This window comes from Phallusia mammillata, chromosome 2, assembly GCF_965637545.1.
Source record: "Phallusia mammillata chromosome 2, kaPhaMamm4.hap1.1, whole genome shotgun sequence".
NCBI classification, from domain to species: Eukaryota; Metazoa; Chordata; class Ascidiacea; order Phlebobranchia; family Ascidiidae; genus Phallusia; species Phallusia mammillata.
In genome coordinates, this window is record NC_137253.1 from 11,838,871 (window position 1) to 11,862,579 (window position 23,709).

Here is a 23,709-nt window from a genome sequence, read left to right on the forward strand (position 1 = left end):
TAAGCCACTTTTATGTTAGTCAGATATAAATGATGTTAAATAGTGCCCACATTCCGCATTTACAATCTTGACCTACTTAGCCGCGGCAGTTAACAAAGCATGACCAAACAAATGACGTAACGCATTCGTAACATTCCTCTCCATTCATTACCTCGCAGACCTTGGTGGTATGGGGATGAGAGCGCCTCTAGCGAGTTCGTATCTCTCTGTGCCCGATGGCAGCGCCACATCGCCAGATCCAAACATCACAGCTTCCATGCTGTCACTTAATACAAAGGTAAGGGTTTACTAATTTCTTAACGAGGCTACACTACTGTTTTGTTGGGTAGGAAATGAATTGGGCACTGCCAGATCATGATACAGCGTGAAACGGTACAACTGTCTTAAGGGACGCAGTTGTACTGTTTTAGTTAACCGGCTATTCATTTAACAATAATTTAACTCAAATAATGCAATTCAGAACAATATCAGGTAGAAGTTTTGAAAAGATGCTTCTTGCATAGCTCATTGGTTTACGAAACAATGTTTCGAAAAAAATGGCTTAATTTGTGACAAAATTCCTACCATACAATTCAAAAAACGTCGACAAAACTTGGCTATACGCCGTTAACGAAGTAAGATTGGCCTGGCCTTTGCACTCTTTAATAAGCTTTCAGATTTGCAAGCGTTTTGAGAACTCATGATCGTAGATGTATAACACATTTATAATATTTTCAAATAGTAAAATACATATAAAGTTAACATATGAAACACAATTGTTTTTTCTTGTAGGGTAATTGCGACGTTGATGTGATCATCAGCAGTTGCTCGAAGTGTCACAAATGTGGTTCGCTTATTTATGACGAAGAAATAATGGCTGGATGGATTGCCGACGAATCAAATCTTAATACCCAGTAAGTTTGCAATACTAAAATACACAACACATTTTTTTCTGCTATGCTAATCTGAAGTATATATCATATAAACTCATATTCTTTCTTTTCTTTCAGCTGCCCGTTTTGCAATTCGCTGTTCGTCCCGTTCCTTAACATTGAGATTAAGGTAAGTTTGCTGAGAAGTAGTTGTGTTTTTGTCTGCGAGTTTCGCTTTGACATGATGGAAGTTTGTTGTATCCATACGCCATGACAAATCTGCAGCACACGAAAAGTAGATAATAGTATTTTTATTGTGTCGATGATGCATGCTTTTTATACAGTAATAGTATATACCCACTAAGCCAGTGGTTCTCAACCTTATACTGATCGCGTTATTTTCTTGTGCTGCGCACCACCTAAACCCTGTTGGAATGGGTAGACCATGCGATAGGCCTATCCTTGTCGATTAGGACAACATAATTTTTGAAACCAGCAATGTGAGCTTTTCCAAAAGAATGTCCAAGAGACGAGTTTTAGCCAAAACCTGGATTATTCGGATTAGTTAAGTTGCATTTCATGATTTGACTATGGCGAAAAGCTACTCGCGTACCACCTCGAAAGCTCCGGTGTACCACTAACGGTACGCGTACCGCAGTTTGAGAACCACTGCACTACACGAAACAACTTCAAGAAAAAAAATTTGGAACTTCTGACCCCAGTTCAAAGTTCTTAACATTTTTGTAACACAGGATTACCGGGTCTCAGAGCAACGAACTTTATCCCAACAACACCTTCACCAACCAACATCACCCACCTCCACTGTATCTGAGCGTTCAAGCCAAGCTAGTGGGGACGCCCCTCGAACCCATACGGGCCCCACACGCTCAACAGAAAACCCCCCACTTGCGTCTGAACATTTTGCTGGGGACTTTGCTTTACCCCTAACCCCCGACCTCACCCAATCTGATAATGACCAGAGTGGGGTGAATATGGGCGCCAAAGGTGAGAAACCACAAACTGACCCTCTTCTTACCCCACCCCGTACCCCCGCTGAAGGACAAGTACAAAGCTTGAATGAAGAGGGCCATGAAGAAACAGATGCGACTACTCCACAAAACACTGGGTATGTAGTATATGTGACAGTAAACACAGCACCTTTTTTCTTCAAATCTTGTTTGTTTTTTGCAGTGATATGTTACCGGGAGGTGAAGTGAGTGATCTGTCCCACCCGCTATCTGCAAGCGAGGTAAATATCAAACACCAAATGTTGTTAAACCTATCTGGGGGGTTTTCTCTGTGTATTGTGTCATGCGTCTTAAATAATGCCAAAAACGCCAGTCACCTCCAAAAAATTGATGTTATTTGAGGGGGTAATTTACCTTATTACAGCAAAAAAACATTTTTCCTTCATTTTAGTAACTAAACTGTGGTTCTCAAACTTTTAAGCATGCGGCGCATTAAAGAATTAAATATTCAATCCGCGGCATACTTCACAGGTAAACATAACGAAAGTTGTGCAAAGCATAGTAATTTTCAACTATATTTTGGTGGGTAAACTGGGAAAATCTCTCACGGCACACTAGTGTGTCCCGGCACACAGTTTGAGAATAACTGGGCTAACAATTGATATTTTTAAATGACCTCTAAGGAGAGAGATTTTTGTTTTGGTGAATATACGTTACTTTATTGCTACTTTTCGTGTTTTAGGACCTACAGCGTTCATCCTCCAGTCTTAGTGACAATCCGCCATCTTCTGTCCAATCAGCGCCTTCCGCTATGTTGGCACCAGTCATACTCGACCCTGTTACCGTTCCCTATCTAAGCTCACTGGTCTTGCGTAAAGAACTGGAAAGTTTGCTGGAAAACGAGGGATCCCGTGTCCTTATGGAATCCGCCTTTGTTGATCATCATCCAATCATATACTGGAATTTGGTAAGCGCTGTTTGTTGAAAAATGCATACTCGCTATTTTAACAAATACTTAAATAAGGAAAATAATGGATTTTGTGTTTCGGCCGATTTTCAGTAACGACCTTACAAAACTGTACTGTGATTTGAATGGTATTCAGTAAGCCCGTCAGTTTAAATCTTTGTTTTCAAAAACGGTGATTTTTTCCTATTTGTTAAGGTGTATTAAGATTACAAGTTGTTGTAAGCTGTAACAGTTGTATTGTAAAAGTTATATTTTGTTGAAGTAGTATTTTGCATTTCTCAGACTAAGCATGTCCAAGGGTTTCTGGTTTGTGGGGGCTACAAAATATTCTTGCCTTTAATGTAAACCAATAAAAAAACTAGATTTTGCAGTTCTAATTTCACAAAACAGGTCAGTTATCCAAAAAGCAAAATTTATCGACATTCATTTTCTCAGGTGTGGTATTTTCGGCGTTTGAATCTTCACACAAACCTGTACAACCTTCTGCTCGAGTCGCAACTGCTTCGTGCGCAATCCAACGTTTCCAATAAAACGAAGGGCGTCGTCACTTTCCATCTGATGTGGGATAACATCAAGTTACACGGGGATGCAGAAAAGTCGCCCCTTTACTTTGTTTGGCACCAACGTAAGTCCTTGTGCTTTATTAGACCAATTGTAACTGCAAAAAAATCGTTTAACCTTGCAGAATTTAGACTAGTTTTCGCCACAGTTGCTTTTCCAAAAGATCATAGACACAGTTTTAAAATGTAAAAAATAACGCAACTTGACTATTGTGATGTCATATGTAAAGTAGCGTCCTGAAACCCAAGCATTTACGTAAGATATTCCGTTTAGCATTCCATTTTTTTTGTTTTAGAACTTGCGATTTTGCCAATCATTAACGAGTGTTTTATATAACTTACTACACCAATTGGACAAACACTGCATAAAATTGTTTTAACCCGATGCTATTTCAGAGCGTCCACTTACCTAAGCCTAATCGTTTCACTTGTTTAGTGGCAAACAACAGCGCTATGGATTCCTACCCACATTACTCAGTGTCGTTCCTCGAGAACATCCGGGACAGTATAATGCAAGATGATGTACGAAGTCCGCTGGTGGCAGTCATACACGAACTGAACGCACAGAGTGGAATCCGAAGGAGCGCCTACAGGGAGATCCTGTACATGGTGATCGTTGCACTCGGCAAAGAGTCCATTGATGTTGGTCAGTATCTACAGCATTTATCGTTGTTTTGGGGCCGGGAGTTTGTGTTTTTGTTAGTGTAACTCGATGTCAAATATGCAGTAAACCTCGGTTGAATCCGATTCGATTAATCCGGGTATTCGCCCAATTCGGTCAAAGCTCGAGGTACAAATGATTTGTAATGTTGTAAGGCTTAAACTATTCGACATCGATCAATCTGGATCTCCGCCTAAACCGGACAATTTGTTTGGTCTAAACGGGTCCGGATTAACCGTGGTTCACTACATTTGTTGCATTTTTTATGCAAAGAGTAATTTAATATGACCAAAAAATAAAATTACAGTTGGCTAAAGAAACCTCTGTCCCCAAAATTAGGTTCTCGAACCTTTGGGTAGTTAAATGTTAGGTTGTAGCAGTTACAAGCAACCGTACCACATTTGTATTAAAATCAACCAACGTAAAAATAATTTTCAGCCGCCTTTGATCGGGAATACATCCGTGCGTACGAGGCCCTATCACCTTCGGAGCGAGCTCAGGCAAAAAAATGCGACCGTCCTCCGAGCGAACACGCGATGAGCTGTCGAAACATCTTCGGCGAGTTAGATCTCTACGAATGATCCTTAACGGTGCTGAACATGCCAATTTAGCAAAGCTTGCAGTTAAAAGGAGTTCAAATGCTGATGGTTAGACAACCCAAGTGGAGCCAATCGTCACTGTGACGTACCTGGTGCTATTTCGCTGCGTCATGTTTTTTTTGTGTTTTTCATGTGCCAGTCATGGTCCATGCATTATCGCCGCGATTTGTTTTTAGATGCTAGTAACTATATTTGTGCATTCGTCCCATTTTTTGTCAATTTCTCGCTTATCTGAGCCGATTTTACAGTACCGCTTATATGCATTAACCCTTGAGCATCCATGCAGGGTGATTTATTGCCAGTCATTAACCGAAATTGCGCCGACGCATATGATCAAGTGCACAGACTGCCAGCTAACTGCCCTGTTTTTCTGCTCTGGGTGTCGCAACAGCCATACTGTACCCCATAAAACATCTTTGCAGTTTTTTTTTAAGTATTTAAATGTTGCACAATGAAAACACCTTGAGAAAAATTGGTTTCGTCAAATTGAAATCTAACATGTGATCAAAAATGTAAAACTACAATTGATTATGTAAACCGTTATTTGCTTCTAAAGTGTCTTTTTTGACCCTAACCAACATTACAGTAAAAACTAATCCAAAACGTTTTGTTTTTGTGTTGACTAAATAATTGCCTGGCGATTGATTGAATTTGTGTACTTTTCAATGCTGTATGGTGTAAAAATGCTGGTTAGTTTTTCTTCCTATCAATCGCAAAAAACAAGGGCCTTGACTGGCCATTGCTTTGCTTTATCATCTGTTCGCCACGCTGCTTTACATTTTTTAACAAATAAACCTGGAGGAATAGTGTGTCTGTGTGTACCATATTTTTTGTTGTACCTGCAGGTAGAACTGTGATGCAAATGATTACTGCTTGTGATTTAAATCAGGTAAAAAAGAGACCTGCAGTTATTATTTGACAATGTATGTAAAACTAGATTAAGCCTCTGAAAATAATTTGTGAAGACTGCAAATGATCAAGGTAATTTCATCTCGGTAAATACATTGCCATATTTTTATCGTGGTAATTCTTGCCGAGCAATTCCACTGCTTAATGTTTTATTGTGTAAATCACCCAGGAAACACAGACACCGTCTTTGGGAACCATATACTGGTCATGTAAGTGTGTACACAAATAGTGGGTTAGCACTAGAAATCTTTGTTATCAATTGGATCACTCTATTTCAGTACAATTTCTGATTTTTCTTAGTCCTCTTCATGATCCTTTATCAATATTTGGGTCATGCCCTGAAATAAAATGCCCAATTTTAATATTTGAGATAGATAGAAACAAAAATTGTAACGACCTTCCAATGTGATGGCAATTCTTAGATTAAATTTTTCGAAGATCAAGTTTTGCAATGTTGCATAGTTCCAATAAAAGATCATCACTAAATGACTTCAACTGGTTACCACACAACAACAAAACATAGAGCTGAGTTGCTCCTGTAGCAAAAAAAGAAAAAGTATCGTGGAACAGAGAAAAGAGTGAAATAATATTTATCCGCAACAATATACCTGAAAGCGTAGTTGGCATCACATCAATTTTATTGTAATTTAGGTTTAAGAACTTTAGCTGCTGTAATTGGCCAACATTTGGAAATACAGAAAATTCATTCTCACAGCAGTTCAGCCAGTTTAGGTTTCTTAACGAAAGAAACTCTTTTGGCAAAGTTTGTAGTTTGTTTTTCTTCAAACCGACATGCTGCAGTGCTATTAGATTGCCAACCTCTTTTGGTAGTTCAAAGAGTTGACATTCATTCAACCATAAATGTTTGAGGCAGCATAGATCGCCAATCTCGGGAGGAAGGACCCCAATGTTGTTTTTACTTATACTTAAAATCTTCAATGCTTTAAATCGACCAAAATCAGCAGGAAATACTGTCAAATTGTTGTCGTCTAATATCAACTCAGTAACAGTATTAGACAATGAAAGCAGCTCAACAGGTGGAAATAACAACTTGTTATTGTTTAGAAGGACAACTTTTATCCACTTTAATAATTTAATTTTGGGGGGCAGAATTCTAAGTTGTCTATGGCTCAAATTGATGCAAATCTGATGTTTGTTGATGTTGTCATTTATAATCGCTTCCACAAACTCATCCATCTATCTTCACAGTCTAATATACTCAACAGTTATATAGGTCATTTTGGTTAAAAACTATAGGTAATCATCTAAAAATTTTGCTTGCAAACTAAAAATTTCGAATGACAGAAATTTCCAAATTATCACACATATCACAAAAAGTTTAAACTGTTCACCAAACTACGGCTGGGAGGCCATTTCATTCCGCCCCCGACCACATTTTTTGGTTTGCTAAATCATATCGATAACTTTGTAACATTTAAAAATTAATCTACTCATACGTAAGTTTCCCTGCGAAATGTAGAATTGATATTACCTAGTTTCATACGATTACAATGCCAATGATTAATACAAAGCCAGTTTGCTACCTCACAGACAAGAATTGTGCGCAAGCAATTGCTTTTATAATATACAAGTGTTGCTCGTAAGATGAACTTAACTATACGGTTTAAAAGTCACTTCACCAGATTTTGAATAGGATTGTATAGCGCCCATAAAAAAATCGCCTCGCTGGCTAAGTTTGGAAAGACGGTACTAGGGCATGTGAACTATGCGGCCCGCATGAATCATTGTTAAACTTATCCGGCCCGCATAAAAGTTTGGTGAACCCTGTCCTTGGCTGTAAGAAAACTATGCACAAACATAATGAATGCATTTGCACTAGCTCTGAAGCTTTGTCATTTGTGGTAATGCAGCAGAAGTGCTTGCTTTTGTATTGTTTGTTTTTTTTGTAGTTAGTGCCGTCAATAGTGGTTAGCGTAACCGCCTTTTGGTTTACAAGCTTGTGGCTAGTGGGTTCTAAGTTCTAACCCTGTTTTGGTCAATTATTTTTCCCTGAGCAAGACGTTTAACTAGCGCTGCTTGAACCTTGTGGACCATTATGATTGCAATACCCCTGTTCGCATCCGATCTGGTGGTAGGTTTAAATACTAGAACAACACTGATCGATTAACAACAATAACAAAAACCGAGAAAACTCTACATAATGGTTTTGTAAATGATATTTTGCAAACAATTCCGAACTTTTTTCTTATCTTATTTTTGTTGATGTTAATTGTCATGGTAGAAACACTATATTTTGCTAAGTAGGAAAACACGTTTCCCACAAACAAATTATTATCGATCCGAAAATTTGGAATTTATATTTCGCCTGAAGCATTTTCATTGCTAGATGTCTAGTTGAATAAGGAACTGACGGTATGTGGATTTGACCACACATGAATACCACACAGGGTTAACGCCAACTTGTCCTGCACAAAACTCAGTTATTGTTTCTGTAAACATATTGTGACGTCATTGGTACTTTTCCCAGCGGGTGCTTTCCTTAATTTATTTACGTGTCGTTAGTGCATGGACAGCAAAGATTTTGATCAGTGGTTCTAAATTACTTTTTCAGTGCTAATGTCAAACATTTTTCTGTGCTAATGAAAAAAAAATGTTTTACATCATGTTTATTCTATAGCATAGGTTGTCATATAAAGACTAAAATAAAAAAATGAGTAAAAACTCTAGTTTTCCTAAAACTTAACTTATTTCTATTCTAAATAGTTCTATTAAGTGGAAAAAGAACAAATATGGGTAGGATCAGCAACATAGTGATTGCTATTGCAAATGGACGGGATACATTTCAACCTGGCAAGTTTGTAGAAGGGAATGTTTTGATCAAAATTACGAAAGCGGTCAAAATTTGCAGTAAGGTTTTACCAAAATATCAGTCTTAACTGATTTATCACATGTTTACTTGTTTGCAGAAATAATTATCAGAATGGTGGGAAAGTGCAAGACAAAATGGAAAACAGGATCTGGTGACAATGAAAAGTCATACAAGGGAAAAGAACTATATTGCAATTTAGATACTGTTCTTTGGGGCTCAGGTTTGTTCGGTTATCATTTAAGAAATTGTGGTGTATATTTTGGGAGATAATTTACCTGTTTAGGAATGTGTTGTTTATGGTCTTCTGCTATTGCCCACTGATTGTACCACAAAGTTTAATTGCATATAACGGGTGGTACTATAGTACTATAGTATTTATAAATACTGGATGTGACCGCATGTGACCACATGTGATTGCATGTTACCGCATGTGACCACATGATATTCCGCTTAAAATACTGCATTGTATGTGAAATGTGGAAATACAAGCCCAACAAGGGTAAAATAAACCAGTTTATAGTGTTATTTTATTTATAAACTCTTACCCAACCCGAATAGCTCTAACCGTTAGCACTTTCAAAAGTCCGCAAAATTATACTTTCGTAAAAGCATATTCGAGTTCTTTACAACTTCCCGTTTTGTGATAACATGCGGTATACCATGAGGTAACATGCGCTATCATGCGGTAACATGTGGTAGCATGCGGTGCTTATGACCAGGGTTGCCATTGACATGGACCCCAAAATAAGGACAACTGAAAAATTTAATTTTTGTAATAAATGAGACAAACATTTTAAACAAATTTTTGCATTTATATGTGCCATGACATATCACATGTCATATATAGTGCCTACTGAGTACTTGCAGTGTTAACTTTAACATATCCTTATGATTAATTCTTACAATAATGTCATATATATACAGCATCATTTCCTCAAAACAATTTACAATACAGATTCTTCAAATAATTTTCCGCATCCTCCATGATCGACTTGATATCAGTTCAAGATTAACCAGTCGATTGTGATCAACGATCATGTATTAATTGTAGCCCACAACCCTGTATATGCGGTGTATATATTTTGTCATCCACTGGTCATCAGTTTTGCTTTTATGGTGCAGATCAGCAAGAAACACAAATGGCAGCTGGTGACTTCAGCAAACCATTTCGTTTTCGGTTACCTCGTGACTGTCCATCAACTTTTAGCAGTAAGTTTTTGTCATGTACATTTTAAGCCATGTGAGTGCCATGATAAATCATTCCACATTTAAGCCAGAACCACATAGTATAATGACTTGATAAAGCAGATAGAGTTTAAAGTGCTTTCAATGATGTAATAGCAAATTTCTTTACTGTATTTGCAAGTTGCAATGAAAATATATATATTGCCTGTGTTTTCTTTTTGCAGCTAAACATGGTGATGTGTGGTATGTACTTGAAGTAGTGTGCACTTTCCCTGGCATTATGTCAGTAGACCAAGAACATACTTTGCCTATTCGAGTATATGACAATGTTAACCTATCAGCTGACCCCCAAACAGCAGAAGTAAGTATGTTTTTTGTACTTTAATGATGATACTGTTTTAAATTTTTTGTTTAGTTGGTATGTAGACCTCTTCAAATAAAAGATGAACAAAAAGAGGATTCATGTTGCTGCAGCGATGTTTCTGTTACCACAGATGTGACGTTGGATAAGAGCGCCTATGCCCCAGGGGATACTATAATTTTAAATGGATACATAGAAAATGGGTGGTATGTACTACAAATATATCATTTTGTGTTTCACTTCTTCATCTTGATTAAAAAATCAATTTAATCTGTTTTTTTTTCTCTATTGGAGAAAGAGCCAGCAAAGTTTTCACTTATTTCCTATGTTGTTAGCTCTTCGCCTATGCCATACACAATTGTGTTAAAGCAACAAGTGATTTGCTATGGCACACGCTCTGATTTTTCCTTTACCTCCTCTGGAAACCTAAAAAGCAAGGAGAAAACGGAAGAAGTGGTATCATGGAAGGGGCAAAAAATTCCCACTCGATCCAGAAAAGTTTTCCAAAATGAGGAGACAATGAAAATACCAGACATTGTGGCATCAGATCTTCGAAATTGCAGACTCATTACAGTTGGATACTATCTAAAAGTAAGTGTAGATTTTTGTTCTTTGTTCTTAGGTGATATATTGTCTCCACATTACCAGAGTATTTCTCAAGTAAATTGTGCAGTAATTGTGTTGATAATGAAATATATGGCTGATACTAGTACATATTTTACAAGATAATCATGTGAAAAAGTTAACAAAAATCATGAAACTGTTTTACTGTTCGAATGCTTCATACGTAACATATTTTTTTTTAAACGGCAATAATGATTAAAGTGCATGATCTAGTACTTTTTTTTTATATACTTTTTTGGTTGGTACATTGTAAAGTGTTTCAAAGAATTTTTGTAACTTTTAATTGGATTTACCCATTTCCACTTCGTAAGCCCCAAAATATTTGATTTTGGCTGTCTTTAATACCTTTTTATTATCAATTGAATACTATTGATTGTGCTGTATGCTTTTTTAAGATAAAAGGAATTATGCCAGGCTCCTGTTGCGATTTGACATTTGAGTTGAAGAAAGTTCCCATAGTGATCGGTGGTCGTCCAAGATTCCAAGGTCCTAACTCCAGTGTTCCTCCAACTGCTCCGTCTTTGGGTAAATGATCATTTTTTTAAATGGGAGGTTATTGAATGTCCCTTAGTTTGTTTTTAACTGTTTATTTTTACTTTGTTGCAGCTTTGCTTTATGCCATTTATTGTTGCAGTGGTTCTTAATCTTTTTGATTCTCTTAACCCAAAATGTGTGATGAAGTGTACCCTTTTAACACTTGACAAAAACAAATCAATTTAATAATTGTTTCCAACCTCCACCAGGAAAATTTACTTTCTCATAAATAAATTTAATAGGCAATTGTTTTAAAACCGTTTATAATATCCCCATACCTTGGTGCTTTGTACCCTCTGGTGGTACTTGTTATCCTTTTAAAGAATCCCTGTAATAATGACTTTGACCAAATGGTTAGTGCAAACACCTTGTGTATTTTGGCTGCTTGTGTTTCCCTCAGCAAGCATTCTCGAGCTTGCGAACTCGAGCGGCATTGCTCCAACCCAGTGCTACTTGATAGGTTGAACTATTTTCTGGGTACAAGTCGAAAAAATCAAATAAAAATTGATTTAACAAACTTACAATAAAACAGGCAACTTGGCGGCGGACTCTTTGTAAGCATAAAACATTCAGGTGTTGCCTGCCCACCGAGGATAAAAAGGAAACAAACAAACTACAATTTACTTTCCTTGGTGTGACATCTGTCTAAAAAAAATTTCGCTGTTCAGATCTCCCATCATATAATACACTTGAACCATCTGCCCCAACACCTGGAGATATAGTTGAAGTAAAGATCAATGATACAGAACCACCTCCACCAAGCTATGAAGACTCTGTAGGAAATGTGGCTTACACTGCTCCATCTCAACAAGAGATAACTCGAGATAACGTACCATCACAAACTACTTACTATGATTGGAGCCAATCAGCATTTACCTACAATTAATGGTGCTTTTATACCCATATGCATTTTTGTGCCAACGGTATATACAACTAGTTCATGCTTTTGTTTTTTCATATTTTTGGTTGGCCATGTCAGTTGAAAATTGCAACTTTAACCAATGATGCCTTTTGTTTTTGTAATTTTACAGTAGTAACCCTTCTTACATTGAAGAGAAGTAATTTTGAGTCTGTATCATATTGCAAGGCATTTTTTACCTGTCTACTTTTTATTTCTTAACGAACCGAGTTTCAACTAAGTGAATGTGTTTAATTGTCCTGTTTTCTACTCTACTGCTGTACATAAGTTACCTATCATGTCCATGACATCTACGCTTTGTACATCAACTTATTTGCTGCATGTTATCAGTGCATATCCCTTCATGTCAAACTATATTGCATTTCACATGTGTTGCATTATATAATGTATGTTTTTACTGTAGCCTGAAGTGTTGCCTTTTTTGCAAGACTAAAGTGTTCTAGTTAAAACCTGTTTTTTTAAGATATGTAATGTAATGTCATCCATTTATCACTCTTCAAACTGCTATCCAGAAGGAAACTTCATTCAGTTATTATTCTGTTTTTATATGATTTACTAGTTTTAAAGTTCTCAAGGTTTGTATCATGACTGAATTTGTATTCTCGGTCTTCTTTCATCACTTGTGAATTTCACAACTGCCTCTTTGTATTTTAGGCTGTTTGTAACAAATTGTATTGCATTAATAAGTCTTTTTCTGAACCCAATAAACATCCTATGTTGTATTTTGATCCTATACTTAAAACATACTCATCATTTCACATGTGATTCCACACACCGTCTATCTTATTTATGTTTAGCGACATTTTTCACCCATTTTAGTACAGTTATTTTGACAATTCATTTTCACATTTAATTGTTTTATTGTGATGCTTTCAGTTTCAATTGTATCATTGTAATCTTCGTAAATTTGTAACCAATTTCACCAAAACCTTAAGTTTATGATAAACTATTCATATGCCTACGATTATTTTTCATTTTAATTCTCATTGTTTGCTCGAATTCCTGGTGCCAAAATTGTTTGCAGCTAGATATTTTATTTGTTTTTTTACAAGTAACCGTCAACAGGAAGTTGCATGTCGGTGTCATTATATTTTCTCCATGACTTGCTTGTGTCTAAGTCAGGGGTGGGCAAACTTTTCAGTGCAAGGGTCGCATTCAAAGGTTTTTAATCTTATGGGGCCGCATAGTATTTTACCAATGGCTTGCTTGTTTTTTGTTTTAAAATAACTTGTGTAAAGAATGAGGTTTATATCATATATATATATACCATTTTAAGTCGCCTAATGCTCAGATTGATAATTTCTAACTTGGTTCATTAGTTTAGCTGAATGGAGCTAACTGTTTATGACGTCATAAACTGTATTGTGACGATTGCGCTGCCTGTTTTTCGCATTGTTTGCACACAATAAGCACATAAAAAGCCTGGCGCATATGGTCACTAGGCTGGTAATCTTTTTTCCAGTCTCACGAAATCTGTTTTTAGCAGTTTGAAAATCAAAATATTAGGCAATATAGTTTTAGTTACGTCACGGCCGCCAGTACATGTATTTTAACATACATGGCCACGACCGCACAAACTCGTCTCCGCGGCCGCACAAACTCGTCTCCGCGGCCGCCTGTCGCCTTACGGCCGCACGTTGTGTACCCCTGATTTAGCCCAAAATATTAACATAGTATATTTTCAGCTAAGTGCAAATACGTTTGTTGTCACTTTAATGATTGTACACACATTGGTTGAAACGCTACAATTGAAATTGTTTTAAAAAATAAACAAGCATTTGTTTCAACATAGGCTACACCACGTTTTTTGTTAATAAATTCCTTGCGCTAACAATTAACAATGCGAGCCGCTTTTAGTAGCCTTGTTTAAATGTTGGTTTGCAAAGAACTGCAACGACCTATAAACTTGATCCAAAGTGACCAAAGTGTTGGCGTCAAATTTTGACAAATACACACTTGTATAGGGATAGATTACTATATCAAGTAATTATGTACACGTGGCATAAATTATATGCAGCAGATTTGCGTCAACGATTTAATTCCCCGCACAGAAACACAACTATGAACCAATTTGTCCGTTTAAAATACATTAAAACGGCAGAGGCTATGGAAACAACACTGTAACGTAAACATTGCAAATATCGTTAAAGTCGCTTGTTATAGACATTTGCATCGACTATTCTAACTTTCCTTCTTGGGGCATTATCGTTTTTCAGTCATCACGTTTTTCGAGATTTTTTTTTTAATTTTGCGGTACTTGTAGCAGAACCGGGTTTCAAACAAGTTTATGAGCAAAATGTGACAAATGTTAGGAGTTCGGCGAGCATACATATAAATGCATGTAGGTATCACTTTGTGTTTGAAAATAGGTGAGGTTTAGTTGATGTAAATGGAGTTTATAATGTGGCTTAACGGTTGCACGTTGCTGGTTATGCACGCCTGATTTGGGCGATCTTATTGCTACTGATCTTTAACGAAATGTAACAAGCAGAGCAAACTACTGAACAAAGTGAGCTTTTGTTTATCACGACTGAATGCAAAATATAGGCGAACCCAGTGTAATAAAAAGCTGTACATACGAATAAATAATTACATTGTTTAATTTTTAAGACCACAACCGAAGTAATTTCCCGTTAGGTACTTTCCCTCGATTTAGTTTCAGGCAATCTTTGACAGTTCCCGTTTTATTTGGACAAAGAAATTTAAAATGTCATCACAAAAGGTTTGCAAAAGTTTATAATTTAGATTAGTATATTAGGAAAAGAAATATGTGGTATGTTTTTCCTTCTTGACAGCACAACAAATTGTGGGGAGGTCGATTCGATGGCCGAACAGACCAATTGATGGAAAGTTTCAATGCCTCAATTAGTTACGATAAACGTTTGTGGAAAGCAGATATTGCTGGCAGCAAAGTGTATTCCCTTGCTTTATCAAAATGTGGACTTATTTCGGAACATGAACAACTTGCTATACACGATGGTGAGAATTTAAAATCAATTTTCATTTGAAATATTGTTTAAATTGCGACTTTTCGTCAAGAAAAAGTTTTTTTAGATCCGTTTGTTATTTACAGTTTTTTTGTATTTTGTAAATTTTATTCTGTGTTTTGTGTGACTGCTTGTAGGACTGTCTAAAGTTGGTGAGGAATGGAGCGAAGGAACTTTCCAGATCATTGAATCTGATGAAGACATTCACACAGCAAATGAACGGAGATTGTCTGAAGTTATTGGTGCCAATATTGCAGGAAAATTACACACTGGTCGAAGTCGAAATGACCAGGTGGCTACCAGGAGATTAGAAAATTCTTACATGCACAGTGATAACTAATGCAAACAACTCTTTAAGGTAGCAGTGGACACTCGACTGTGGCTTAGAGATGAGATTGATAAAATATCCAAGCATGTAGCAACACTGATAAATAACATAACAAATCGAGCAGAGAAAGATGTGGATGTTTTATTTCCAGGCTATACGCATATGCAGCGTGCTCAGCCAATCAGGTTTGTGTTTAAAAAGCAGATTGAAAACGGCAATTTTGAAAATCATTTTAAACTGGACTATTGCTGTTTTTCTTTTTTAAATTAAAAATTGGATTTTAAAACTTGGCATGTAAAATTTTAAAAACAAACATTGTAAAATTTGAAATTGAATCTGTTTCACATTATTTTGCTTGATTTGAACCCATTTTGTATTCACATGAGATGTTGTTTTCCTGGCCAACAGCTTATTTTGCCTCGTAAAGAACATTTTTATATATTTTAGATGGAGCCACTGGCTTATGAGCTATGCTGTAAACTTTTTGCGACAACAAAACAAACTTCAGGAAATTCGTAAGCGAGTTAATATCTTGCCACTGGGAAGTGGAGCCTTGGCCGGAAATCCATTTAATGTGGATCGAGAACTAATGGCAAAGGAACTTGGGTTTGATGAAATTAGTTGGAACAGTTTGGATGCTACTGGTGGCAGAGACTACATAGGTAGAGTGTATGTGACTACTTTTTGTCAAAAATTCATGTTTACATATAACCTACTTGTGAAATGATTAAAAGTCATTACAAAATCACCTTGGGACACTACATACGGATCTGTTCAAGTTTATGATGAATATAACCAAATAGACTTAAAAAGCGGGATGCTTTATTTTTCAAACTTTTCGGCAAATGCTTATGCCATCATCAGTGGTATGAAGGCCACATCAGTTACACCATATACATTTAAGTCACATGAAGGATTGATAAAAAGGTAGGACACAAGCGTCACATAAAAACAATAGATAAAAAAGGTGCGCAGAACTCAGGTGTATGCCACCATTTTTATCCAAATAAAATAGAATTGTATTTGCTGAAAAACCAAAACAATGTAATAAAACTGATTCCCTGTCAATGTATCTTTCTAACAGCTGAAGTTTTGTTCTGGGCTTCACAAGTCAGCTGTACATTAAGTCGCCTCGCAGAAGACCTCATTTTGTACAGTACAAAGGAATTTGCCTTTGTTACGCTTTCTGATGCGTACAGCACTGGTAGCAGCTTAATGCCACAGAAAAAGAATCCTGACAGTTTGGAACTTATTCGAGGAAAAGCTGGAACAATTATTGGAAAGGTATTAATTACTGCTGACAAAATATAGTTTTTGTGAGTGCAATCTAATAAACTAAACCTAAATTGTTGTGCGATTCTTATGTAATGCACAATGCTTTTTATCGTCAACATTAAACTTGGTTAGCAATTGCTAACATATATATTATGAACCAAAATATGGATAAAATCTTGAAAAGACTAGCTATTATTGCTGCCTTATTATTTTGTAGCAAAGTTTTCTTTTTTAGTTTTTAATTCCTATATTTTGTACAATTTGTATTCAATCTTTTGTGCATGTGTGCTTTATTTGCTGTACTTTCCAAACATTACAACGTGTTACCTACAAATATGTTGAGCACATCATCTGTTTAGTTGCATAATCCTAAATATCATGAATTATTTATTTTGATTTGACTAGGCTTATTTGCCGATACCATATGTCACACATGTTCACACTCTATTTTTGTATTTACAAGTGCACTGGATTTATGGTGACAATAAAAGGACTTCCAAGCACCTACAACAAAGATTTGCAGGAAGATAAAATCGCTCTTTTTGAAGTTTGTGATGCAATCAGTGCTGTACTACAGGTGGATATCCTACTGTGTTAATAGAATGTCAATATGCTGCTGTATACATTAAAACAAACTTGTCATACAAACTATTGCATGTGTCACAAACATTTTTGGAAGGATGCTTTTCTCTGCTTGTCAATTTATATGAGTAGTGGATGTTAAAGAGTAATTAGAATGTTGTGATGCCACTATTTTATGCTTATTCATGTCTAACGAAGCTTGGGATTTCTCTGTCTTTGCCACCTTATAATCACAGGTTTACGGTTAAGCATTGTTTTGTTTGTTTGTTTGTATCATTTTTATCCTCGGTGGGCGGGCAATGCCTGAATGTGTTTTTCTCACAATGAGTCCGCCATCGAGCTACCTGTTTTATTGCAAGTCCGTTTCATTTTTTATTGGATTTTTTCGGTTTTAGGCAGTTGGTGACTCGAATTTAGTTCAACCCATTGGGAACCACTGGGTTGGAGCAATGCCGCTTAATTTTCTTAAATTTTCTTACCGAGATAGGATTATCATAGTCAAGCTTCTGCATAAATTGATTTACTATTACTTTTTATCCAATTTCCACATTTTTTTCCAAAAAAATACCGGAAACCAGTGTAGAATGTTGACAAAACATTTCCGTTGATTTTGCAGATATCAGCTGGTGTCATTGAAACTTTGTCCATTGATAGTGATCAAATGAAAAAAGCTTTGAGCTTGGGGATGTTAGCTACTGATGTAGCATACTACCTTGTTCGCAAAGGGGTAAGTCTTAGTACATCTACCAACAGTGTGCAACTTATTTAAATTTTAAACTGCAAATAATGACATTACAGAAGGATGATTTCATAAAACCAATTGATATATTCTATTTACTCCATGTCCAATTAACCTTTAGGGGACCTCTTTTCAGGTTAAGAACAACTGAATTAGATAATATTGTTTGTGTGTTTGTAATGATTTGATTTGAATAATATTATACCTAAACAAGAATGCAACAACAATTTTTGAGTTATTTTGGTTTATGATACACTTCAGTCTTTGCATAAAATGTACATTTTAACACTAGGTTCCATTTCGTGAAGCCCATTCATTATCTGGCATGGTAGTAAAAAAGGCTGAGACAGATCATTGTGAAATGAATGAGATTCCACTGACTGATCTTAAAACAATCAGGTAAACAGAGTTGTACCATACATTTTTCCATAATGAAGAATAACCTAGGGTGACTTCCATTTGTTTACTTATTTAATATTTATCTCTATAGCTCCTTTCTTATTTCGCCAATGATTGGACTGTCTAAGAGCTACCTTCTTATGGCATTGCATTAAGTTTTGTAAGGAGGATGGTTGCTAATGTGTTATCATGCAGATGCATTTCAGTTGTTTTTCGTTATGTCTCAATTGCACTTCTCAAGCAACAGTCATTCGTTGTGTTGTTTTTTAACTTGCAGATTTTAAGTTACCAACAAATGTTTTAATGTTTGTGGTGGTTTAAAGGCAAGGTAAAATACTCCATATTTTTTAAAGTTGATACTTCAACTTAGGATTGGTTTGACATGATTGGATGGCAGGCTGCTCCTTCATATATCACAAGTTCTTTTTACTTTGTTGCATTCCAAACACATATATATTGAAATAACCAGTAGGGATGGGCCGAGCCGAGCCGAGCCAGTACCCGAGTACTCGGTACCGAGCGTCGCTGTTTTTAATCCTCGGTGCTCGGCCGAGCAGTTGCACAAATTGACCCGAGCGTTAAATTTGCATATTCAGCTAACATATGTAACGAGCGTTAAATTTGCCCTGCTAACATATGTAACTAGTGTTCCAAAGGGTGTCTATAAACAAAAACGAATGATTTTTAAATGCACTCTGATGGTGGAAAAACGCGTACTTAAAGGGCATGTACAGCTTAATAAAACACCGCCGGTGACGTAAGAGGCCTTGTAGAGCTAAAACGTAGAAAGGGGATTTTTTGTGACGTCATAATGCACCGAGCATGCTCGGCCGAGCACCGAGCATTAAAGTGAGATGCTCGGTGCTCGACCAAACAGAACACTTGCAGTTTCGGCACATCCCTAATAACCAGTATTATTTTGAGCCACAATGATAACAAAAGATAGCACCAGGGCATTGATCTGCTCAGAAACAAAACAAGAATCAGGACTCCTTGCCGGCCTGGCACCAAAATAGCTTAGCCGACCACATTCCATTTAGAATTCGGCTGTGTGGGCTGCTTAACCTGTATTCGCATTTGGCCTGTTGGTTGCAGTTTTTACGTGCTCTAACTCAGTGTGTCCAACCTTTTTTAAAAGCGACCCCAAATTAAGAGAAAATGAAATCAGCATTTACATGCGACCCCATTTTTTTCGATTATTGCGCTCAAATGTTAGAACCCAAAAGTTTCATTTAAATTGGCCAATCTAATTCGCCTTAAAGCTCATGCAGAAATCAGTAAATTTATGTAATTTACTTGTGTATTTTTGCCTGTACCTGCTGTATTATTTTGGTCACAATATGTCATTCATGGGGCTCTATCACTTAACAATGGGTTGGACAACTTGTGTTTTATATAGATTTGGGTCGCAACCTATCGGTTTTTAAGTATTGCATCACAATAATTAAATTGTGACACAAGAGGTGCCAAGCTGTACTGCTAAACATGAGAAAAGGTTGCGAACTAGAAGAAAAACGTATCATTTTTGGGGTAATAAATTTAACCGCCAATAAATTGAATTTATAGCAACCCGTGTAAAAGCTTAGGGGCCCCACTTGGGGTCGCGACCTACAGGTTGAAGACTACTGCTCAACTCACTGGTATGCTTTGTTTCACAGTGAGCATTTTGATGAAGATGTTGTTGGTGTTTGGAATTTTGAAAATTCCGTAGAGCAGTATCAAGCACCAGGTGGCACTAGTAAGTCAAGTGTGTTGGACCAAATTGCCAAGGTGCGTCAAAATTTGGTCACACATTAATACCTTTTTCTATTCTGGAAAGTTCCTGTAGTGAAATAGTTGCAGTAAGAGTGTACAGCTGTTATCTCTGAGTGATTTTAAATGAATTGATTTTCTGCGCTTTAGTTACTTCCTGCTTTTTGCTGCAATCCATATAGTTGTTTTGTCGATTCATATTAATGAAATTTCTCATGTTAGCTTTTTATTTAGCTATTATTGTTTGCATATATTGTAATATCAAGTGCTTATCATACTACCATCTGCTTATGCTTTTACATACCGTAACTGTGTGTTAACTATTTTTACTTAACCAGTGTGATAAACTACTTGAATGTATTTGCACAAATGTGAAAATTTTAAAGACATTATGTGTAGGTGTGGGATTTAAACCCTTTTCCTCAATTAACGGCTTAAAATAGGCCTAAATTTTATTGGCAACATGTGTGTTATGCGAAACTTCCTACATTTAAAAAAAATACTTTGAACTTTTAGTTAAAATCCCAAATCTTATAGTGTACAATGTTTGATTTTTGATTTGCAAGACATTTTGATATAAAAGCCTGTTTTAGCATGAATTATTTTGTCAAAATGAGAATGTCCCTCATTAACGTAACTTTACAGTTTACAGGTATGTTCATTTACACTGTTCAAAAACGTGTGCAATGTAAATTGGTTTGTAACGGTTATTAGTTCGCCGCCAAGTAGTACAAACGCAATAAACTTCTTCATAATTGTAAGGTGTTTTTACGTGCAACGATTTGACCAACCGTATATTTGCTGGTAGAGAGCTCTGCGAGCCTGCTACCAACTTTTAAGCCTACCAAATGACTTAAAAACAAAAAACGAGATTTCACAACTTAAAACCGTTTATCTCTTCTGCTTTTGTGTGAGAGTAATCCTCAAGCTGTTCAACCAGAGTGTTGGTGCTAGGACTTGTTTCCAAAACTCCGAAATTGCTGTAGCGACTTCGCTGCACGATCACGTCGACCAGCGGTTTTCCCAAGCATTTTGCTTCGACTATTTTCAACCAGGTCTCGTCGTTAAATTCAAGGTTTTGAAAGTGATCTGTAATGCCACGTGTCTCCTCGTCAACCTGGTTAGGTAGAAAAAAGGTAAAATAGCTCAATTTTAAAACATTGAACCTTTACATGCAGTTTAAAGTAAAGTACAGGTAGTGTTAAAGTAAACTACAGGTAGTAAACTACAGGTAAAGTATCGACCTATAAGGTGTCATTAGTGCTTACGGCAAAAAGACGTTGATCGTATAGGCCAGGGGTGTCCAACTCAAACACAGCGCCGTGGCAATTTTGGTTTTAAAAAATAATCGCGTGCCAACGTTTGGTACTTTTTGCAAACCATGTCTTAAATGTCTCAGCTGTTCGGACTCAATCCAGTTATTTGGTCAATATGCACTGGTAGGACATTGTATGTTATTGATACGCGCATGTAGCTGAGACTATACGCGTGCAAATTGCATGGGTTTCCTTTGGCATGAAACCAATGATATTTTAAAGACCAAGTGCAGCATTCCATTAAGTGGGTCATGTCAGCCAGTTCGGTTAAATCAAACATTAAAATGTTATGGATTTACAGGCACTTCCATGGCTAATTTTGACTAAAATCCCGGCTTGCTGATGATATAACCAAGCAACATACCTTGTTTCTGATTGCAGCCTCCAGTTTTCGCTCCTCCAATTCCCTGTACATTGTGTCGTATCTGTCCCTGTAGTAGGTCTTCGTAAAGCAGCACCTCATCACACTGAAGACCAGAACCATAGAGACACTGAACATCACCACCAGAATCCAACCAATCAGCTTCGAGGCACTTTTCGCGCGACTGTACTCATCCGAATACGGGAGAGTCTATATGTACAGAAAAGATTTACAGGTAAATGTTGATTTTTAACCGTCAATTCTACGCAGGAATGGCCTCACTTTATTCCATGTCGGTGCCATTTCTACTGACTTGTATACTTGATTTTTTACTCCAAAGTCAAAACGGGCTATGTTACAGTGTAACATGGAATTGCTTCTCGAAAAGCTAGAGATACCGTTATTGGCCCTTTCGTAGTTCCGAAATAGAAGCATTTTTTTATAATACTTTTTGGAAGTGAATTTGGACGGTACTACTTACATCCTCGCATTTAGTGCCATTTGTTTTGAACTCATATGGAAGCGTCGACATTGCGCATGCGTAGTAGTCTCCTTCTATGAAAGTAACAGCGATCCAAGCTGATGGTGCGATAAGTGCGGTGAAGGTAGTCACGCTGAAACACATGCAAGTGAAGCCAGTCCAACCTCTCCAGCGCCCCCTGTCGACATGGAAATGTGTTGTAAAGTAGTAGACATTTATTTCGACATGTTATGTACAACTATAAAGTGGAGCAAAATGTTTGCAACCTCAGACCAGTTAATTTAATGTGCGCTCTTGGATTGCAGCACTCTATTTTCCTATAGATTTTATCCATAAAATGCATGGTTTTTTACTTTACTACGTGAAGTAGGTACGCAATAATCTAATGTCAGCAGTCATTCCTGTAGAGCAAAAAAAAGATAAGTCGGGCATTTCAAAAAAATTCTCAGTCACCCTGACAGTGCAAACAAAAGGGAGAGAGCAAGAGATAGAGGAAAAGAAAATAAGAGAGAAGTCTTACTCACACAGTGCCAAGTTAGATCTTTACGCCCGAATTAAACCAGTTAAAAATTAACATTTTTGAATAAATAGGATGTTTAGTAGGTTTTGAACCAGTTTTCTCAATACATTTTTATTCTTGTTTGTTGTCGATGCAGCTCCCTCAATAAATTAACAACGTGGCGCCATGAAGCATATCTGTCGTCTGGCTCGGCAAAACGTTTTACCTGTAACATTTTCCAGTGAAAACCTTCCAAACATCTGGATTCCACATCACTCCTACCACTAACAACGCCATCGCTGGTAAGAAAATGTAAGTCCAACCGAACGAGCTGTTTTTCAAATACTTGCACTGCTTCGCTGGTTTACCACAATTCTCTTCTACAGTACGTGGGGAAACGCATGGGCATTTGAAGTAATAGTGAATGATAAGTTCAAATGTTATAACTGTCAAAACGACTGCGGTATGTACAATGACCTCTTGAAAGTAGATTATCCTTTCTCTCATAGGTTTCAGTTCATACACTTTTGTCATTGACGGTTTCATTTTGTTGTTGTTATACACGCTTATGTTTCGAGATTGCCTGCTTAGATAATGAAGAAAAATCATCTGTTCAACGCGGTGTTGTAGACGCTTATGTTGTTTGCGAAAAAATCGATCTTGTTGACTAAAATATGTGCCTTATTCCGAACTGCGATTACGGCTTTTTAATGGATGTCCAAATACGGTTTTGCCCGGCAATGGCGATTTACCAGTGTAAACAACGATTTTTGGATTGTCAAACAATGTAGCAATTTTACCCCATAAAGATTTTTTAACAAATTTGTACATTAAAAGAATGGACACGTAGAGTTGGCATTATTATTCTTTTTATCAAAATATATGGCAAGAAAATCACAAAATGTCTAAACAATGCTGGAATTAAACACAACTAATAAATTGTGGCCTATATAACTTCTAAAGTGTAAATGTTCACAAATGGCACGAACACCAAAGATACATCTCAACTGACCTACATTTGT

At 36.8% G+C, this 23,709-nt stretch overlaps 5 protein-coding genes across 8 annotated transcripts in view; 3 read left to right on the top strand and 2 right to left on the bottom strand.

Moving 5' to 3' along the window:
* The window catches only part of LOC145214946 (C-myc promoter-binding protein-like), a 30,535-nt gene extending 25,118 nt beyond the window's left edge, over nucleotides 1-5,417 (top strand). For all 4 annotated transcript variants that reach the window (XM_080083585.1, XM_080083587.1, XM_080083589.1 and 1 more), the window contains 9 exons: nucleotides 159-277; nucleotides 772-893; nucleotides 990-1,041; nucleotides 1,604-1,977; nucleotides 2,043-2,100; nucleotides 2,562-2,786; nucleotides 3,222-3,411; nucleotides 3,783-3,992; nucleotides 4,446-5,417. In XM_080083585.1, the coding sequence (XP_079939711.1) occupies nucleotides 159-277; nucleotides 772-893; nucleotides 990-1,041; nucleotides 1,604-1,977; nucleotides 2,043-2,100; nucleotides 2,562-2,786; nucleotides 3,222-3,411; nucleotides 3,783-3,992; nucleotides 4,446-4,588 (1,493 nt within the window). In that variant the 3' untranslated portion in view covers nucleotides 4,589-5,417. The remainder of the gene's footprint in view (nucleotides 1-158; nucleotides 278-771; nucleotides 894-989; nucleotides 1,042-1,603; nucleotides 1,978-2,042; nucleotides 2,101-2,561; nucleotides 2,787-3,221; nucleotides 3,412-3,782; nucleotides 3,993-4,445) is intronic.
* Nucleotides 5,418-5,478: 61 nt separating this feature from the next.
* LOC145214948 (uncharacterized) lies at nucleotides 5,479-7,617 on the bottom strand. The gene is made up of 3 exons (XM_080083591.1): nucleotides 6,124-7,617; nucleotides 5,913-6,051; nucleotides 5,479-5,853 (listed from the first exon to the last, which is right to left on the bottom strand). The coding sequence occupies exons 1-2, from the start codon at nucleotides 6,710-6,712 to the stop codon at nucleotides 5,939-5,941; spliced, it is 702 nt and encodes a 233-aa protein (XP_079939717.1). The 5' UTR covers nucleotides 6,713-7,617; the 3' UTR covers nucleotides 5,479-5,853; nucleotides 5,913-5,938.
* Nucleotides 7,618-8,216: 599 nt separating this feature from the next.
* Nucleotides 8,217-13,070, top strand: LOC145214947 (arrestin domain-containing protein 17-like). Its single transcript, XM_080083590.1, has 8 exons — nucleotides 8,217-8,383; nucleotides 8,443-8,565; nucleotides 9,468-9,554; nucleotides 9,755-9,891; nucleotides 9,946-10,097; nucleotides 10,227-10,482; nucleotides 10,911-11,040; nucleotides 11,718-13,070. Exons 1-8 carry the CDS (start codon nucleotides 8,266-8,268, stop codon nucleotides 11,933-11,935), a joined length of 1,221 nt encoding a protein of 406 aa, XP_079939716.1. The 5' UTR covers nucleotides 8,217-8,265; the 3' UTR covers nucleotides 11,936-13,070.
* A 1,350-nt stretch (nucleotides 13,071-14,420) lies between these two features.
* LOC145214309 (argininosuccinate lyase-like) lies at nucleotides 14,421-20,791 on the top strand. Its single transcript, XM_080082809.1, has 11 exons — nucleotides 14,421-14,477; nucleotides 14,579-14,690; nucleotides 14,764-14,947; nucleotides 15,093-15,247; nucleotides 15,314-15,468; nucleotides 15,731-15,945; nucleotides 16,368-16,567; nucleotides 17,022-17,135; nucleotides 17,757-17,867; nucleotides 18,172-18,278; nucleotides 19,937-20,791. Exons 2-11 carry the CDS (start codon nucleotides 14,676-14,678, stop codon nucleotides 20,073-20,075), a joined length of 1,395 nt encoding a protein of 464 aa, XP_079938935.1. The 5' UTR covers nucleotides 14,421-14,477; nucleotides 14,579-14,675; the 3' UTR covers nucleotides 20,076-20,791.
* On the bottom strand, nucleotides 19,008-23,607 carry LOC145214310 (calcium homeostasis modulator protein 4-like). Its single transcript, XM_080082810.1, has 4 exons — nucleotides 22,914-23,607; nucleotides 22,189-22,366; nucleotides 21,711-21,917; nucleotides 19,008-21,147 (listed from the first exon to the last, which is right to left on the bottom strand). Exons 1-4 carry the CDS (start codon nucleotides 23,294-23,296, stop codon nucleotides 20,905-20,907), a joined length of 1,011 nt encoding a protein of 336 aa, XP_079938936.1. The 5' UTR covers nucleotides 23,297-23,607; the 3' UTR covers nucleotides 19,008-20,904.
* Nucleotides 23,608-23,709: the final 102 nt, after the last annotated feature.

Coding starts and splice junctions, on each gene's coding strand:
- LOC145214948 (XM_080083591.1), bottom strand. CDS start 6,712: ATGGATGAGTTTGTGGAAGCGATTATAAATGACAACATCAACAAACAT. Junction 6,052..6,123: donor GATGCCAACTACGCTTTCAG/GTATATTGTTGC, acceptor TTTTTGCTACAG/GAGCAACTCAGCTCTATGTT.
- LOC145214947 (XM_080083590.1), top strand. CDS start 8,266: ATGGGTAGGATCAGCAACATAGTGATTGCTATTGCAAATGGACGGGAT. Junction 8,566..9,467: donor TACTGTTCTTTGGGGCTCAG/GTTTGTTCGGTT, acceptor TTTATGGTGCAG/ATCAGCAAGAAACACAAATG. Junction 11,041..11,717: donor TCCAACTGCTCCGTCTTTGG/GTAAATGATCAT, acceptor TTCGCTGTTCAG/ATCTCCCATCATATAATACA.
- LOC145214309 (XM_080082809.1), top strand. Junction 14,948..15,092: donor ACAACTTGCTATACACGATG/GTGAGAATTTAA, acceptor GACTGCTTGTAG/GACTGTCTAAAGTTGGTGAG. Junction 17,136..17,756: donor CAATCAGTGCTGTACTACAG/GTGGATATCCTA, acceptor TTGATTTTGCAG/ATATCAGCTGGTGTCATTGA.
- LOC145214310 (XM_080082810.1), bottom strand. CDS start 23,296: ATGATTTTTCTTCATTATCTAAGCAGGCAATCTCGAAACATAAGCGTG. Junction 22,367..22,913: donor TTCACTGGAAAATGTTACAG/GTAAAACGTTTT, acceptor CCATGTCGACAG/GGGGCGCTGGAGAGGTTGGA. Junction 21,918..22,188: donor ATGGCACTAAATGCGAGGAT/GTAAGTAGTACC, acceptor CTGTACATATAG/ACTCTCCCGTATTCGGATGA.